Below are 20,553 nucleotides of genomic sequence, written 5' to 3'. Positions count from 1 at the left end.
TAATTGAATATGATCAAAGTAAAAAATACATTGCAAGTGTGTCAATAAAAATAGTATGCATGTTCTTCTAATGCATGACATTTCTTGTGTTTTAAAAAAGTTGCTATCTTTTTTATATAATTCATTCAATGATATAGTATTGAGGGAATGTAAATATTTCAAGATACCAGTTTGATTGGCATTATAAAGACAAAACAGAAGAATATTTATATCATTCTATAAAGCCAAGTATGAAATAATGAAACACACACACATTATGCCCACATTATGAAAGGATCTATTCTCGTCTTGATTTTGCAAATGAATAAGTTTTATTCAATTCAGCGTGTGGCATATAGATATTCCAAATAGCAGTTTTAACCCTCTAAGATGTAAAACCAGCTTTTCCCATTTTTTTTTTAAATGCTCAATTTAAAAGCAGGGAAAAAAATTATGTATATCTGTTTTAAATATCCAAAGATAAAGTATTCTTAAGACTGAAATAATATGATTAAATACAAAAGAAAAAAAAAAGCTCATTTACTTTTAAAGCCAATTTTTTTAACCTGAAAATTATAAGATCAAAATTCTCACTCTCTATTTTTTTAAAAAGTCAAATACATTAGAAAAAAAAAATTAAATCTTATTCTAAGTTCCAAACTTTTTCGTCTGAAAGTCTTTCCAAGGCTCACATATTTATAAATAAATATGAGTAAGAAAATTTGAAAATAGTGATGGTGAGGAAATTAAAATATGTCAGTCTGGTTATTTTTAAATGATGTGTGGCAATGGTTCATTTTATTTCATTCAGAGAGATTGTCATTTTGAAACCAATTAATATATTTCACCTTTATATACAGATTTAATCAAAAATTGATTGATATTAACTCATAGATTCATATAACTCAATAGATTTAAAATTATGTTAATCAATAATGAGCATTCTAAAATGTTAGAGCCGTTATTATTATGGAAAGGTAATAAATTACAATTGATCTTTTTTTACTGATTTCATATAATTTTTGTTTTATTCAAATTAAATACAAATAGATCACATTCAAATGTTTCAAATTATGCATAAAAATATGATTGTTTTTCAAATAATTATTTTAAAAACTACACTGAATAATATGTTTTAGAATTTCTAGTTTTCAACTCAAAAAATAATAATAATAATAATAATAATATAAAATTACAAGTCTTAAAATAATCATTTTCGAAAAGATCTTTATATTTGATTTTTTTTTTACTCCTCTCCTTTTTTTTTAACTATGTAAAATAAATAAATTTAAAGTAATTTAAGTTTTCCATGCAGTGTACAATTCTGCATTATATATATAAAGTTGAAAATCATCTAGCATCACGATTATAATTAGGACTAAATTATACAAACAACTGAAGAACAATAATTATAAATATAAGTATGTATATAGTTTTTATAATAGTATATATAGTTTTTTCTAAATAGAACACAGTCAAACTATAATATACTGCCATAAAAATGGTGTATTATAATAAATTTACAGAGCAATTTTTTATTAAAAATAATGCTTTTTGATCTTACATTTTTCCTGCGATGATATCATAGTATGATGGTCTAATAGAATTTATTAGTAGTTTTGATGCAATCATTAAAATTTGTTTTAAAAGTCTGATTATCAGGAAATGTTTTTTAAAAACTAAAACTAATAATCATTAGATTTTTATCAACTAACTTATAAAGGATATTTTTATCACAATCTCATTTAATTCCATATAGAATTTAATGCATTATTAACAACAGAAAAGAATTATTTTGTGTGCCATTAATTAACAATTTCTACATAATTTTCTATTGTTAAATCTATTTTTCAAGCACTGCTTTCTTCTGTAGTATACAAGTCAAACAATTTTGCTATTTCAGAAATATCATCTTGCGATTTGGATTCATTAATGATTTGACGAGCAATTTGCATTTTACCTAACACATTCCACAAAGCTATACCTACAATTGTATCCTCTCTTAAATAGAAAATTATTCCTTTCCCATAATTGTCAGAAATATTTGGAGCTCTAGGAGCAGTATCTGCTTTAATTTCAGATTTCTCCTCAGTTTTTGAATCATCTGCCTTTTCTGAACCATCCACAATTAGTTTGGATTCCTCTTTTTCATCTGGTTTGGTAAATACACCAACAGTTGGAAGAGAAGAATCAACAACACCAATAGCTTCAAAACTAATTTCTGGGCCTAGATCAGACCAAAACATAGATTGATGCCAATAAGGTTTAGATTCTCCTGCCATGTTTTCTCCAGCAAGACGTCCACTGACAACAGCATGATCATGATGCTCAATTCGGCGTCTTCCCAAATTAACATCATAAAAGCATGACACATCGCCAGCAATCCATAAATTCTTCCGTGCTTCCATTTCAGTATTGACTACAAATCCACCATGCACTGGATCAACTTCAAGACCTGATGCTTTAGCAAATTCAGTGTTTGGATCAGCTCCTACAGCCACAATGATGTGATCAGCAGTTACAGCTTGGTCATTACTTAATAATAATTCCACTTGCTTGCCTTTCATTGAAACTGCTTTCACATCAACTTCAGGAATGATTTTTACTCCTTCCTTTTCCATTTTCTTGGAAATCCAGATGCTTAAGTATTCAGGAAGGACTTTACCCAAGTTCCCAGTCTCTGGAAAAAGCTGAGTAACTTTCAATCCAGAAGGTCCTCGTTTGTAAGCAATTCCACAGGCTAATTCACTTCCAAGAAACCCTCCACCAACAATGACAACAGAATCATTCTTTTTAACAATTTTCTCAAGTTTCTGGAAATCACGAATAGTTCTAAAAAGTGTCACATGCTTTTTAACAGAATTATCTGCATTTTCAAACAATGGTAGATTTTTTGGTTTTGCGCCGGTTGCAACTAAACATTTCTTATAAGAAATTTTTTCACCTTTGTCCAAATAAACTACCTGAGCAGCTGGATCTATTTTTACCACTTTCTTTCCTCTTATGACAGATATGCCCCCATTTTTGTTATCTAACAGTTCTTTCATTGAAAAATAAAAGCTAGGATGTTCGTAGAATATGCTGCGAGATTTTCCATCCCACTGTGTGAAACTTAATGTTTCAGCAACATTGGGATCCTTAGCAAACCACATTTCTTTTGATAAGGGTGGTCTCATGTAAGGAAGAAATGCTTCATCCCCGATCATCAAAACTTTAGCTGTAGGGTCTTTGGTACGTATAGCTCTGTAAGCTGCATAAGATGCACTTCCAGCGCCTATCAGTAAGTACGGAATGGGTCCAAATTCTTCAAGTAATGCTAAGTCTTCTTGTAAATGTTCTTGCACGAAAGGCTTATCTTCAAATTCATCTTCATCCGTTTCTTTGGCAGGCGATTCCTTTTTCCGAAGTACATTATAAGCAACAATAGCTCCTCCTACTGTCGAAATTCCTATTATAAGAGGAAGAGTTTTCTTTACACCAGAATTGGTACTAGCCTGACGAATACTTCGGTAAACAATAGGTTTTACCGGTTGTTTTAACACATTTGAAATCGGCAAGTGCCGACTAAGTTTGTGTGATAAGCGACAAATATTTAATGCCTCTGGTACACATTTAGTGCTTCTACGGAATATCAGTTGTCTAGTAAGCATCATTAAAATAATTTGTACAAAAATTTATAATAAATTCAAACACAGATTCTTATACTAACTGATTAACTTCAACACCACATTACAAAATATTTACCCTCAGCTTACAGTTTTGTTTCAATGTTAAGAAACTCGGGAAGTGGGAATTGTTGGTGAGCGGAAGTGATAATTTAATTAGAAATGGCAACAAAGAACTAAAAAGATTCACAAAAAAATGTAATAAAATGTAATAGGCAGTAATAATAGAGGTATAAATTAGCATTTCAATCATGGGATAATTTTTTTATTCCAACTTTGCTGAACAGATTATATTGTAAGATTTAATTAATCAATCTATCAACTATATTATCTATTTTCTCTCATTATCTTAGCTATGAAAGATATATTACGGAAAGTAATGATTTCATTTCAAAGTAACTCTACTTTTATAAATAGCATTTGATTCTTACAGTTGTTATTGGACTAAATCTTTTAAGGAAAAAATAAATCGAAGTGAAGTAACAATTGTTTAGATTTCGTTAAGAGCAGAATCGGAGAAGGGATGAAAGTGCGAGGGATGGTGAGTGATGGAAAAAAAAAATATTAAAAATTGATGTTTTTCTCTATTTGTTAAAAAACTGTCACTATATAAATTCATTAATATATTAATGCTTTATCAGCATAATCCTTACGTATTTTATTGAAATGAAATATATGAAAAATCTCATTCAATACATTACTTCTTAACAGCTGATGACATTTAAATCTGCGTTTTAAGCTTTCCCATTTTTCAACAAAATAGGAAGAAATTATTGTTAAACATAATTAACGATTATTTTCTAATTTTTCTATAAGATTTATTTTTGTTCTTAAAATAAAAGAATTAAATTTTTTAATATAATAAAAAATATCTATCCATATTTTTGTATTTTTTATTTCTTTCTCTATTTTAAAGGAAAGGATCTTACTATATGTAATATATATTTATTTATTAAAAATAAATCACTTTTAAAATGTTGAATTAATATTGTGAAAAGGGCTATAATTGCACATTTATTTGGAACTGAAGATCTTGTTTTCTTAAAAGAATTGCTGAGTTAACTAAAAATTTATTTTGGAGAAACAAATGAATAAGAACTGTTGTTTGAAATTTATGCATTTATGAGAGAAATACAAATTCTTTTCATATATATCATTTATCAAGCATCTTTTTTTTTAATGTATATTTCATAATGTTATGGTAAAATGCAGTGCTTCTTATATAAAAGAGATTAAAAAAATTAAGTAATTTCCATCAAGAATTTGTTTTTATTCCATGATTTTTTAAAATTCATTTTATAAAGCAGAGTACTATGTATAAAATTGTCAACAGGGCATAATTTAGATTATGGAAATTTATTTTTTATAATGAATTATTTATTTTATTTTAGATTTTTTTAGTCCTGTATTTTCTTTTTGATGTTGAACTGTATATTTCTATGTTGATTATTTTCTCAATGCTAATACTTCAACTGCTAATAATAATAAGAGGGTGGTATTTATCAGGATAAGCAGCATATTGCTATTTAGTTTGTTATTTTGTGATTTCATTCTTGTAATATTACTTAAAATTGTTGTAAGTAATATTACAAGAATGAAATTGTGTAAAATTTGCAATTATTTGAAAGAATCTAAATTTTTCTAGAAGTTATTAGTACTAAACTGCTGTTTAGTTCATTTTAAAATTGATTCTTATTTTTTTGTTTGTATGCATCTCCCACTTTTTTTTTTATTCCTGTTATGGAATTAGTTTAATTGTAAAATTTCATGAAGATATTTCTAACCTTATTCTCTCTTGAAAGTTTTTTTTTTTTAAATTTATCAAATTTATTATTAAAATAAAAATTATTATTTGCTTAGTATGAATTGCTTGACTTAAGAAATTAAAAATAAAATTGATGAAGAATTTTCATAATTTGCTATTTTTTGATTATTCAAATTTATTTTACTTGTTTTTCTTATATGCACATAATTCTTAAAATCCCATGGTGATTTTCAAAGATTCCATTGATGTTTTGCTTTTAATTTTTAAATAAAAATACAATAACATTTAGTTTTGTAATAGAAATTTTCTTTTTTTTTTTGTCTGACTTAGATCATTAATAATAGGAATATTGGATCGCAAGAAAAACTACTTTTTAAAAAATTATTGAAAAACCTTTTTGAAAAGATTTATTTACATCTTTCTATTATAAGATTCACTGCATGAATATTGCATTCATATTTTCTGAGAAAACATTCTTGAACTTTGCATTCATACTCAATCTTTTAAAGGTTAATTTCATTTAAAATTTACTTGATAAAACAGTATTTAATGTGCAATTAATCGGCATAGACTATTAATTCCTTTTATTGTCTGTACTTATGCATTTTCTATGTATTAAGTATTTCAAAGTTGAGTGTAACATAAAAGTAACTTTTGATGGGTTTTTTTTTTTTTTTTTTTTTTTCATGTAAAAAGTAAATGTAAGTTTGAAATAAATTTTAATTTTCAGTAATAAGTTTTGAGAATGTTTCATGTAAACAGCATTAATTTATTTCAAAGAAAATAGTTTGGTTTTAAATTGCTTAATAGTACCTTATAGATTAGGTTTTTCCCAATCTTTGTTCAATTTGATCTGCTTTCATTTTGCTTGAAATATTGCTTATTCGAAAAATCCAATAGATTAATGTAATATTTTATCATTATTCTTTTCAATATTGGCATATTCTTTTCAATAGTGGCAATATTTTATAAATAAAAGCATTACAAAGTTCATCAGAAAGAAATTTTTTGCATTAATCTTTGAAATACCACTTTTGTACTTGAGCTTATTTCTTTCTTGTAAATTTGAAATTATTATTCATTCCATTGACTATGATTATAAAAGGCTATAAATAAAATAAATTTTTTTATTAAATGTAAATTTTGTTGAGTAAATTTGAGAACAAGGAGAAGTAAATTAATTTATTTTGCAATTACTCAATATTTTAGAGAAAAATAAATTTATATTATAACAGTTTCAACTGTAAAATTCTCTTATATTTAAATAATCCGGTCAGATGTCTGAGGCGTGATTTGGATATGAAAGATCTATAAGTTCAAGTTATGATTCTGTGAACGTTGTGTTGGATTTGCGGCCACTGAACGATAAATCAGTCACGTGTCTTCGCGATGCTTAACGGAAGTTTGGAGAGTGAGATGCCATCTCGCCATCATCGTTGTCGATAACCCAAAGTAATTATGATGTTATATTGCAAAAGGACGATTATCAAATAAACAAACAGCATCAACAATTCAACCTGTTTCTTATTTTTAATTTAGTGTTAAATGTTTATTTTTAATTTAGTGTTAATGAGGAAGAACAATATTTAGATTCCTATTAAAGACAATGAATATCTTTGTGATATTTTATTTTAAACGAAATCTAAGGTTTGCAATAATTTTTACCTGTGATCGATTTATTAAGTGCAAATAAGGTACGCAGTGTTTTAAACTACTAGAATATATGCCTATCTGGACAGGTTATTATTCTCTTAACAAATCTCAGATATGATTGTCACAAATTACAAACAAAAACTAGTAGAAAATTTCACGTACATTGACACAAAGCTTATGAAATTAAATAAATAAATAGTATTTGTCCTACCTTTTAGGCGTAAATATATAGCAACTTAAAAAATTTTGTTAGTTCTGTTCCTTGCAGTAGGATCTTTCTTTCTTTCTTTTTTTTTTCTTTCATAATGTCCACGAACACTTGATTCAAAATTAAGCACTAAAATCGGATTGAAAAAAAAAATTAGTGATATTTAAGCAGAAAAAAAGTGCAATTCCGGATACAAAAATAAAATAAAAAAAAGCGAAAGAAAATATTGACAATAGTCTTCAGTAATCAACAAGAAAAATAATTTAAAAAACTGCAGACATTTTTTGCTACAATCCACCATAAATAATGCAAATAAAATGGCGCTTATGATTCCATAATGTAAAAAATGTAAACATGACAGTGATGACAATAATAAAATGTAAATAAAGATTTAAAATTGTGAATAGAATTATGATCCCAATACTAATTTTCATTCAGGCTTAGAGATGTTTTCTCAAGGTTAATCAGTTAATTTAAACATTTTATTTTAAGCCTGTCTGAATTACTTGACGGCAAAATCGAATAGAAATTGAAATTTTCCTGTCTGATAATGATGCAGGCCAAAAGATATGTATTTTTAACTCTGCCCAGTATTACATATTTCATTGGCTTATTCTTATTGTAGTTAGTAATTTTTAAAATTTGAGGATGATGATAAATGTTATTAATTGACGATTTGGGTTTATATATTATAAATGCAGCTATATTCTTTTTAGAAATTTTAAAATATTTACTAGATGAAAGCTTTCTATTTGAATTATTAATTTTTAATTTATTAAAATGTTTTTTTCTATGATGGATGAATTTTTTTATATAATTTAAATACATTTGTATTAACATGCAGAACTTTTGCGAATTCTACTTGCAAACTCACAATAGGCATAGAAAATAATGTCCTATTTTCCCATTAAAGAAATTGTTGAAAAAGTGTGAATTATCAATTTTCTTTCTGAAATTCTTATGTTACGTAAGCATTAAGTGTAATCGAACTATTAAATATTTTTAAATCTAGACAGGAAATTTAGAAGCTTTTTTAAAAGAAAATAAGAAAACAATATATTTTTATAGTATATTGGAATTTGATACAATAAAGAATTGTTAGGTTTTTTTTTTTCTTTTTTTTTTTTCCCTTATTCGTCTTTATGAAGATTTCAATTTGGATAAAAGAATTGAAACCAAAATAGCACTTGCCTCGTTTGAAAATAAAATCTGCTATATTTTATATTTTGCGTGTGATTACACTATGCAGAAGAGTCCATTACACTAGCAATCGAATAGTGTTTATTTATCAGGAGAAAGTGTTCCTGGATAACATCTGCGCACGGCGGTTGCCATAGAAACTGGTCTTAATTCAATTTCCGTAGATCAGGGTTGAATTTTTTCTTCTTCTTTGTGTGTGCATAGCTTTTAGCTAAATAAGAGAAAATATACTGCTATAAGGGATTTCAACTCCATGTAATTGGGAGCTGCTAATATCTAGGAATTTCTTTTTATGGAAAAGAACATAATATCAGTATACAATGCCTAAATTTAAAATATTGATTGTAGTTTTATGGAATTATCATTGAAATGGATTCGAATCGTGTTTCTTTCTAATACATTTTTCACTATTTTTCTAGAGTTGATTTATAAAAAAATCATAATTTAACTAGATTATTAATTATTTTTTAACTTAAAATTAAAATCCCATTTTTTTTTTTATATTCTAAATATTAATGAATTTATCAAAAACACCATCTTTTAAAGTTTTGCTGAATTCAAGATTCTTCCATTTGAATTCTTCAAGCATAATTTAAGAATTCTTGGTTCTGGAAAAAGCTTTTAAGTAACTGGAAAAATGTTAGTTTAGCTTGAACAAATATTGTGTGGTCAAAGAGCTTAGTAATATTTCTGCATTTTGATCCTTGTTTTCAAGAATGTAGTGTCTATTTTTGTCAACTGCTATATTAATCGGTAAGATCAAATGTCCGATTAATCCTTGTTTATTTTAATGATTAAACGAAAGGGAAATTGAGCTCTGAAACAGCGCTAAATAATCATTTAATAGAATTGTGGGAAACGAAAGTTATGAAGTCCAACGAACACTATTGGCTGTTTTGCTTCGAATTCTAAGAACACTATTTTACTGTCAATTTTTTTTTCTTCTTTTTCTTCTAAATCCTTGTTAAAAACGTTTTTAACTGAATGCAGTTAAAAAATAAATGCAACGTATAACTGTTCGAATTTTTTTACAATTGTTGTTGAAAAAGATTAGAAGATTTAAGATTTCACTTTCTTATAAAAAGGTTTCTTGTAAAATATTCGAAATATCAACAGATAAATTTTATGTTATATTTTTAGAAAGAAGTTACAGTTTCTAATATTATTTTATCTATTTGTTTAGCATGCAAACTTCACCTTATTCTTTTTAAAGAAAAAAATCCTGTAGCAGTTCTTTTAAATGTTTTTATAAGAATATGTTTCCGTATAAAATCATTACGAAACTTAAAAATGTAACATATTTTTCATGAATGTATGAAAAATACTTTTTAAAACAATCTTTCCACACTCTTTACGTCCTTCTTACACAATGACCTTCTAATGTAAAAAAAGAACAGTTAAATAGTAGAGAAGATAAGACACAAAAAGATTCTATGATAAGTTAATATTTCAAAATCGTTCAACCATAAACAAACAAAATTTTATTTGTTTATGGTTGAAGAAGATTGAAGATTATTTAATGTGATTTGCAGATTTTATAGTGGACGTACATTTTAAATCTTTGTTTATATTATTAGATTATCGGTAAATCTGCTATTGTTTTATTTTTATTGAATTGTTCGATCTTGCAACGAAGTAGCCTTCCTTCGAAGTAAAATTTGTCATGCATATAATATTTATGATCGTATCAGTTTCCTTATCGTTTTCATTCAAGAAATTTGAATTATTTTTCAAATTTTTAAAATATTTTTCGATTTTATTTTTCATTTTTAGAAATCGGAATATTAAGGGAGTTATATAATATCTAACAGACAGACTTATTATTTATTGCTTAGAATGCGATTGTAAAGCTGTATTTTAAGCGAAAGACTCAAATTATTTTTATTGTGTATGTTTTTAATTTTTAGTCTTTAAAAATAATGCTTGAAACAGTAAATGATTAATTAAATTGTTTAGTATTTCAATACTATTGGTATTTTACATATGGAGATAACTGAACACAGCTAGACAAACACAAATTGCCATACAGTTTATTCTAAGAATTCGACATCTGAAGCGCTAGATGGCGCTTTTCAGCAGTTTGTTCCATGTTTGTTTTGACTGGAAGATTAAAGTAATTTTGATTCGATTTGAGGAGTAATTTGCTGCAATGAGGGTGTTCTCTGTCGAGTTTATAGATAGGCGCCATCTCAAAGGAGATAAACATGATGGGCCAGAAGTGAAACTTTTACTTTCCCATAATTTGTTTACTATTGAAGTTAGAAAGATAATAAATTATGACCTCTAAATAATGAATAATTTTTCTACAAAAGGTTCCTTAATAGCTGTAATTATTAAAAAGTTCGGAGATGGGAAAATTATTTTATAACCTTTAACATCGGCCGCTTTTTAACTTGTGACATCTCATTGAGAAACTACCACCAGTTACATTCTCTCCCTCTTACTTTCATCTTTATTGTTTAAACCTTTTACAAAAAATGCAGCCGTAATTAGCGGAGAGTGATGATACTTTTTTTCCTTATAATCTGAACAAAAAAATTTAACCAATTTGCGTAATTTATTTATCGCAACTAATGCTCTTAAAACATCTGTTGATACGCTTTACTATATATAAACTTGAAATAAAGAAAAGAATCTCCTTAGAAAGCTGAAAGGTGATGGGAGATCTCCTTTGTTCAGAGTCATAAGGAAAGAAAAAATTCACACCGCCATCAGTTAAGTTTATAATTTTTTTACAAAGATTTGGGTTATGAGATGAAAAGCTAATAAGGTGTCATACGTTGAAGGTAAAAAGCAATGGTAACTAGAGTTGAAAATAACTTTTCGGCTTTTAACTTCTAAACAATTATGGTAATCGAAAAAATTTCAGTACAAAAGTTGTTTGTAATGATGAGGTAATAATTAATCTAGTTTGAATTATTTTTCTATTTTCAATAGTAAGAGAATTAAGAGAATAGGAAAATTTAAATTCCTCTCAACTATTTCGATTTTCCCTTTTAATTGGACTATCCATGTAAGAACTAGATCGAAATCTTTGACTCTCTCTCGCTGTAATATATTATATGGTGGTCCTAAGTGAATAAAAATTAATCTACTAAAAAGTTATTTTGTTCATAAGATAATGCAAAACAGATTGCTTTAAAGCGCCCTCTATCGTTATACAAGTTTAAGTTCCGAGAGTGCAATATATATTGTAATTATATATATCGTTTTCTGAAAATATTAAATTAGTACTTGATAATTCGAAAGTACATAAGTATATATAATTACAAAACTTATGCATTTCAGAAAATGAAAGAGAAAAATCGATATCAAAATTCGATTTCAAAATTTCATCGTATTTACAGTGATTAATTATAAATTAAAGACTGCAAGATCTAAAATAAAATCTTATTTTAGATTCTTTAATCTAAAATATTTAAAGTAAATTGTAAATAAAGATACATAACAAGGATAATGCATTAATAATGACAACAGATTTACAATGATAATATGTATAAATACTTATTACACTTTGCTTTAATTTTTAATGCATGTTTTAAATTTTTTTTCACATATTATTCATCATGGTTTAATTTTACCCTGTTTAATGCATAACTTGTTTTAATTTCTTTTTTATGATAAAAAAATTTACTTACCACTTTTTAATAAACTAATAAAAATCTGTCTCTAAGAATTTTAATTTTATTGATGACTAGCCGCCTTTGGCGCCCAGGTGGTTCGCCAATCTTAATATTTGTTAAAATTTTAATAATTAAATATTTTATGCAATTCCTACTTTATTAAGTTCTTCATCAAACTATTTTAAAATTTCAAATTTTGATAGTCATATAATTCACTCATAATATTATAAAGGCCTTCAGTCATAACGTAATATGTATCTCTCTAAGTTTCTGTTAGCTCCCGTAGAATTTATGCTTTAAATTAAAGTGGAAAGGATGTATCTGCAATTAATATAATAATATTTTTTACTGAAACAAAGCATTTTTTTATAATATGATTACTGGAAACAGAGTCACTGAGCGTTTAAACTTTATGGGCCCTAAAGAATATATATCTTAATTTATGTAATATCTCAAGAATTTGACTACAAAATTTTCTCAGATTCATCATGAACAGATCGATTCATTAACAATGTTTAATTTTAAATGCATCAAACACTAAGAAAATAAACAGAATCGTTTAAAATAATCGGAAAAACAGGTTGAAATAAACTACTTAAAAAATGATATACTTAAAACTATAAGCAAATGCAAATACAAAAAAATATATAACTAACATAAATTCAATTTAATTACGAAAGCACACAACTAACCTAAAAAAATAATTTAAATCGTCCGAATCCGTTGTCAACAGTCAGAACACAATGCGCATGCTTGAATTTTCAACGCCAGTTACGGTAACGCAAATGCGCGAATTTTTTTACCCCAGTTCGGGTAACGCTATGCAGATTAGAAACTTTTATTTTTCTTTATTCTGTTTTATTTTAATTCAAATGTACTTCAGAATGAATCTGAAAGATCGATTAATTAATAATGTTTAATTTTAAATGCATCAAACATTAAGAAAATAAACAGAATCGTTTGAAATAATCGGCCGAAAAATTTTAACCCTAGCCTCATTAGTGTGAGGAAAAAAAACTGAAACCTTACTCATTTGGCGGTGGAGAAATAAATTTTTTTTGGCGGGAAAGTGAGTTTTTAATTAATAATTAAAATTCTAATTAAAAATTCAAAAAAAAGGGAACCAGGTGCACGTTCCCGACATCCAAGGTATACATGTACCAAATTTGGTAGCTGTAGGTCAAGCGGTCTGGCCTGTAGAGAGCCAACACACACACACACACACATACAGACACACACATTGAGTTTTATCTTATGATTATTTTAACTGAACTACTTCGGTTATGAAGTTTCTAATTTCATTTAGAATGTTGAAAAAATTGGAATAATTCGGACCTTTCATTGGAGGATAAATAAATAAGTAAATGAATGAATATATTCCATATAAATAATATGAACTACTTGATTGATTTGACCTATCATCGTCCTGTGTAAATTAATTATTTTATTTTTAAATTTAAAAACCAAAATTAAGTTATTCATAAGTGTTATTACATTAAAAAAGTATGAAGAATCCACAAATATCCTAAGTTGTCAAAACAGCAACACAAACTCAAAACAAAATAAGTCATTCGAATGAGATATCACTTGTGGGTGAAAACTTAATTGCCGTGAAGTTAAATAAGTATTATGTATTCTATATTTTCCGGGTTTAACTTGAAAAGAAATTTTTCCAATTCTGTTTTTAGACTAATTGCACTTTGATTGCAGCTGTTCCACATTTTCCGTTTGTTGGTCATTCTAAACTGTTGAGTGAGCAAATTTAACGAAAGCTGTCATTTGTTATGCCAGCGGTTTATCATCTGATAAGCAATGTTTGGGTCATTGATGCGTACAACGAAGGTTTAGTCATTAATGCCGTCGAATGACTGTCGAGCGGTGCTGTTGTTTCCATTTTGACGTTTCCGAAACCGCGCTTTTGGCAGAAGCGGCTGAAAAGAGCTTGTGAATGGTGCTTGGGGAAAAAAGTGCCGCGTTCGTACAGTTCCGTATTATTATTGAGTAAGTTGCACCGATTTTTTTTCATTGGTAAGAAGAAGATGTATTATGTAAAAGCAAACGATTTTTTTATGTGATGAATAATCTTGTAGAAAGTTTCTGAATAGAAGCTTTTCTGTTTCTTTTCGTTTTGTACGTCTTGTTAATGGCAACAGAAAACTTGGAATTCTCTGAATGGTGGAATTTTTTTTTTTCAATTTCAAATTATTCTTATAAAGTGAGATATTTATACTAAGAGTTTTAAAACTTTCTGAATGTAAGAATTATTTTTATTAATATTTTTGATGTCTATAGAAATTGTGAAATTTTTATTAATGGCTATAAAAATAATTATGTTAAGAACTTGGAATTCTCTGAATGATGGATTTCGTTCTTCTTTCAGTTTCTAATTATTCTTATAAAGTGAGTTATTTATGTTAAGAATTTTGAATGCAAGATTTCTTTTTATTAAGATTTTTAATGATTATAGAAAGGGTTCGATTACGAAATTTGAAATATTCCTTTTAGTATGTTTTATGATTTTTTTTTATAAAACGAGATATTTATGTGAAGTATTTCGAACCTTTCTTCTTTTTGTCTTTTATAGCTTATTAATAATTATAAAAGTAGTTTTTTGAAGAGTTTGGAATTCTCTAAGCAAAAGGAAGTTTGTATTCTTTCAATTCTAAGCGAATCTTATAAAATAAAAGAATGATTTTTAAAAAAAACTTTGAAGTTTCTGAATGAAGAATTTTTTTTCTGATTGTTTTTTTATATATATTTATTGTTTATCAATGGATGTAGAAATATTCATGTTAAGAAGTTTGAAACCATATGAATTTCTTTTTACTTTGTCTTTTATGATTCTTATTAGGTGAAATTGTTCTGATAAGAAGTTTGAAACCATCTGAATTTCTTTTTCTATCAATTTTTTAAGATATAGTATTTATATTAGACAGTTTAAATCTTTCTGAATGGGTAATTTTTTTTTGTTTTGTTTAACTGCTTAACGGCTATAGAAATATCTAGATTAAGAAGTTCGATATTTCCTAAATGAAGAATCTTTTTTACTGCTTTTATAATTTTTTTATGTAATGAAATTCTTTTGTAAAACAATTTGAATCTTTTTGAATGAGGATTTTTTTTGTTGTTCTTTATAGCTGCTGAAATAATTATTTTAAAATCTTTGGAATTCCTTGAATAGGGATTTGCTTTATTCTTTCAGTTCTATACGGTTTTTGCAAGGTTAAAAAGAAGTTATATTGATGAAGAGTTTATTTTTATTTTTGATTTTTATAAGGTGAACTATTTAAATCCATAAGTTTTTTTTTAAAATTTAGAATCTTTTTTTTTATGTATAAATAATTGCGGAAATAGTTATGCTAAGAAATCTAAATTTTTTAAAATCTTTTTTTATGTTTCTTTTAAGATAAAATTACACGAGCATATAATTTTGTTCTTCTTTTTGTTTGGGTTCGTCTAAATGTATTTAAATTATTTGATATTTGTAATACTGGGTTGTTCAAAAATAGTATAAATTTTTCTGTATCATTTTAGAAATTTTTAACGAATCTAAAAGTGTAGAATCAGATATTTTTAAAAGCAGATATTCATTATTTAAAATAAATTTAGTTACAAATGTTATTGAAAAATCAATTAAATAATTATAAAAGCGAAAGAAATTAGGTTATGAAGATTATACAACTTAATTTTACTTTTTCTACTTCGAAGGAAGGCTTGTGCTCGTATGATTTTGAAATTGATTGACATTCCAGTATCCTTGATATTTTTTTCTCTTGATTTTATATTATGGTAAAATGTCTTATTCTGTTTCTACACAGTATACCATTAAAGAAAATTTTCTGGATAGGAATAGATTTTTTTTTATTTGAAGAAAGTTTTTGCATTTTCACATAACCACATTTTCTATCAGCTATTAAAAGAAATAATTTTGTAATTAATTATAAAAATTTGAGTGGTAAAAATTTTGGGAGTTTGCGATTTAACGATGCATAAAAGAAAATATAAGACATTCGCTCAAATTCGAATAAAGGCAAGTAAAGTAAAGTTGCTTTTTCTAAACCAAACAATTTATTTCAATATCCAAATGACTCATATTTATGTATATTAAAAAATAATGCAAACAAGAATACAAAGGAAGAATTGCTGTGAAAACGCATTAGTAGAATTATGTAATGACGCAAAAGGAGAACACACACCTCATGTTCGTGCTACAATCCAGTTCTTTATAATTTAATAACTTTTCCTCCTCTGTTATTAATTTATAATTCTTTATAAGTTTATGATTGATGTCTTTGAAACTGAACTATGATTTTCTCCGCCTGATTTCATTTTTTCTTCACAATTCTTTATTAATATCTGGGCCGACAAACAGGTCTTTTTTGAATTTACCTTCCGATAAATTGGGAAACATATCAGTTAAATATCAAAGCAGATCGCCATTTTTTTATTCTATATTTCACATTACTGTCTCGCATTTGTGAAAAAATCTGTAGGTGATGGAGGGATGCCATTTTGTGATTTTGTCTTGATTCATGTTGGCCTAGATTAAGATTAAGAAGTTCGAAAGCATCTAAATTTCTTTTTCTATTAGTTCTTTATGATTTTTATGATATGAAATATTTGTATTGAATAATTTAAATACTTCAGAATGAGGAATTCTTTTCCTTTTAGTTCCTGATACCTTACTAGCCGCCTTTGGCGACCAGCCGGTTCGCCAATCTTAATGTTCGTTAAAATTTTAATAATTAAATATTTTATGCAATTTCTACTTTAATAGCTTCTTCATCAAAATATTTTAAAACTTCAAATTTTGATTATCATATACTTCATTCATAATATTATAAAGGCCTTCAGTCATAACGTAATATGTATCTCTCTCATTTTCTGTTAGCACCCGTAGAATTTATGCTTTAAATTAAAGTGGAAAGAATTAATCTTCAATTAATATAATAATAATTTTTACTGAAACAAAGCATTTTTTTTTTTTATAATCTGATTACTGAAAATAGAGTCACTCAGCGTTTTAACTTTATGGGCACTAAAGAATATCTTTTTTAATTTATGTAATATCTCAAGAGTTGGTCAACAAAATTTTCTTAGATTCATTATGAGCAGATCGATAAATTAACAATGTTTAAATTTAAATGCATCAAACACTAAGAAAATAAAACGAATCGTTTAAAATAAACGGTCGAAAACAGGTTTTAAAAAAACTACTTAAAAAACGATGTACTTAAAACTATAAGCATATACAAAAAATATATAACTAACATAAATACAATTTACTTACAAAAGCATACAACTAACCCAAAAATAATTTAAATCACCCATTGATAACGTTGTCATGGCAACCATCAGAACAGAATGCGCATGCGTGAATTTTCTTCGCCGGTTACGTAACGCAAATACGTGATTTTTTCTACGCCAGTTGGGGTAACGCTATGAGGATTAGAAATTTTTAATTTCTTTTATTCTGTTTTATTTTAATTCAAAAGTACTTCAGAATGAATCTGAAAGATCGATTCATTAACAATGTTTAATTTTAAATGCATCAAACATTAAGAAAATAAACAGAATCGATTGAAATAATCCGCCGAAAAATTTTAACCCCAGCCTCATTACTGTTGGGAGAAAAAAAAACTGAAGCCTTTCTCGTTTGGCGGTGGAGAAAATGGAAGATTTTTTTGGCGGAAAAGTTGGCGGTGGGGAAAATGAAAGATTTTTTTGGCGGGAAAGTTAGTTTTTAATTAATAATTAAAATTCGAAAAAAGGAACCCCAGGTGCACATTCCCAACCTCCAAGGTGTACATGTACCAAATTTGGTAGCTGTATGTCAAACGGTCTGGCCTGTAGAGCGCCAACACACACACACACACACACACATTGAGCTTTATTATAAGTATAGATTAACACCTATAAAAATTGATATGTTAAGAAGTTTGGAATTCTCCGAATGGAGAATTATTTTCAGTTCTAAACTATTCTCATGAGGCTAAAAAATTATGTCAGGAAATTTGTAACTTTCTGAATTTCTTTTTTGTTATAGTTTACGGCTTGTTAATGACATTTAAATGGTTTAATATCGTATAATTTTTATAGACTGTGTTGTTAACTTTCTATTGTTATATGTACGAGGTTAAGATTTTTGTAAATTTTATTTTCTTTATTTTTAATTAATGATTTTGTGTTAGTTTGATGTTGAAAATCAGTTACAATATTCATATTTTGAGATATAACTGCTTTTGCAAAACATTGCCGAAAAACATTTTAAGCATGGTAAATTACTTACACTTAGTCACAGTTTACTTTGATGAATCCGGAATTCATAACATGGTTCATTCTCAGTTGCGTTTTTATGTTCAGTAAATTGTCAGAATTGAGTGGAGGATATGTGGCTGAGGCATAATATATTTTTTCGCTTGCTTTTGTTGTTAATGGTTTATTCTGCATAAATGACGTTCAGGTCTTGGAAGTTTTTTTCCGCTATCCACTATATTTAACTTAAAAGTGATTATAACCTACTAACCCCTATTTTGTTTTTTCGACGGTTGAGACAAGTATACGCACTTTGTCACCTACATCCTTTTTACTACGCTACTTATATCCAGAATTTTCTTTTTTTTTTTTATTCAAGTTCATTATTCTTCAAATATATTTATTCGAATGTCATTGTTAAAAAATAACATTTGGGGGGCTTCATTATTTATTTATTATTTTTCCATTTATCCAAACTATTATCCAAATAAGTAACAAAAATATACTAATATCTCGGTCGACACCAAACATTTTCACATATTTAGTATTTTCATTGCTATATTTTATTAACCCATTAACTGCTATTTCTTTTTTGAAATTTTTGGCCGGATAAATTATATATGTATATGCCAAAAGACTGTGTAACTGTATAATTATATTCAAATTACATTTTGTCTTGAAAATATTTGATATTTTTGAAAAAGGGTATCATTATAAAATGTTAAATAAATTCATTTCAATAAAAAAAAAAGATCGAATAAGTAACATATCGTTATTATAACCTCTAAATTGCACATTTATGTACTGTATTTCAATATAATATAAAAGCCCAATCAAAAATATAATGCTTCAAATATGAGAATTCTATTCCGCTCAACCTACAGACGAATTCCATTCGTTCCAAATTTGTTCGCTTCTTTTACAGAAACGAAGCACAGAATACACACTTTCTGCTACACATAATATCGACTGATATATATAGAGTAAAACTAAAGTGTTAGGCGTACCAATTATATTTTGTGGCGCCGAGTAGTGTACGTAAAATTCCAAAATTCCAAAATGGAGATCGTGACAGCTATTGGGTTATCTGAGATACTAAAATGTAAAATAAATCAAATTACTATTTTAAACTATGTATATAGATTGTTTTACTTTAAATATTTTAGTTTATTTTCTAAAATTTCTGTATAATAAGGTCAGAATGTTTGCTGAAGCATATTTGAACAGATTAATGCACATCTCATAATTCATTTATTGATTTTTCTCTCTTTGATTTTTTTCTTATAAATTTTTATTATATTCAGATTGTTTTACTTTAAATATTTTAGTTTATTTTCTAAAATTTCTGTATAATAAGGTCAGAATGTTTGCTGAAGCATATTTGAACAGATTAATGCACATCTCATAATTCATTTATTGATTTTTCTCTCTTTGATTTTTTTCTTATAAATTTTTATTATATTCAGATTGTTTTACTTTAAATATTTTAGTTTATTTTCTAAAATTTCTGTATAATAAGGTCAGAATGTTTGCTGAAGCATATTTGAACAGATTAATGCACATCTCATAATTCATTTATTGATTTTTCTCTCTTTGATTTTTTTCTTATAAATTTTTATTATATTCAGATTGTTTTACTTTAAATATTTTAGTTTATTTTCTAAAATTTCTGTATAATAAGGTCAGAATGTTTGCTGAAGCATATTTGAACAGATTAATGCACATCTCATAATTCATTTATTGATTTTTCTCTCTTTGATTTTTTTCTTATAAATTTTTATTATATTCAGATTGTTTTACTTTAAATATTTTAGTTTATTTTCTAAAATTTCTGTATAATAAGGTCAGAATGTTTTCTGAAGCATATTTGAACAGATTAATGCACATCTCATAATTCATTTATTGATTTTTCTCTCTTTGATTTTTTTCTTATAAATTTTTATTATATTCAGATTGTTTTACTTTAAATATTTTAGTTTATTTTCTAAAATTTCTGTATAATAAGGTCAGAATGTTTTCTGAAGCATATTTGAACAGATTAATGCACATCTCATAATTCATTTATTGATTTTTCTCTCTTTGATTTTTTTCTTATAAATTTTTATTATATTCAGATTGTTTTACTTTAAATATTTTAGTTTATTTTCTAAAATTTCTGTATAAGTTTATATTGTGTCAGAATTATGAGATGTGCAACATATGTCT

General features: G+C 26.5%; 2 protein-coding genes across 4 annotated transcripts in view; one reads left to right on the top strand and one right to left on the bottom strand.

Moving 5' to 3' along the window:
- Window positions 1-1,294: 1,294 nt before the first annotated feature.
- LOC129973029 (apoptosis-inducing factor 1, mitochondrial-like) lies at window positions 1,295-3,750 on the bottom strand. Its single transcript, XM_056087380.1, has one exon. The coding sequence runs from the start codon at window positions 3,630-3,632 to the stop codon at window positions 1,830-1,832; it is 1,803 nt and encodes a 600-aa protein (XP_055943355.1). The 5' UTR covers window positions 3,633-3,750; the 3' UTR covers window positions 1,295-1,829.
- A 383-nt stretch (window positions 3,751-4,133) lies between these two features.
- LOC129972913 (serine/threonine-protein kinase 26-like) overlaps window positions 4,134-20,553 on the top strand; it is a 67,508-nt gene continuing 51,088 nt past the window's right edge. Inside the window, exon 1 of one of the 3 annotated variants that reach the window (XM_056087232.1) lies at window positions 4,134-4,185. The gene's annotated coding sequence lies outside the window, so the exon portion shown is untranslated. Of the gene's footprint in view, window positions 4,186-14,005; window positions 14,122-20,553 lie in introns of those variants that run through there. The other 2 variants (XM_056087231.1, XM_056087233.1) reach the window with 2 other exon arrangements.

Source organism: Argiope bruennichi, chromosome 6, assembly GCF_947563725.1.
Source record: "Argiope bruennichi chromosome 6, qqArgBrue1.1, whole genome shotgun sequence".
In the NCBI taxonomy this organism is placed as follows: domain Eukaryota; kingdom Metazoa; phylum Arthropoda; class Arachnida; order Araneae; family Araneidae; genus Argiope; species Argiope bruennichi.
Note: the sequence above shows the minus strand (reverse complement) of the source record. Positions and strands in the feature narration are given on the sequence as shown.

Coding starts and splice junctions, on each gene's coding strand:
- LOC129973029 (XM_056087380.1), bottom strand. CDS start 3,632: ATGATGCTTACTAGACAACTGATATTCCGTAGAAGCACTAAATGTGTA.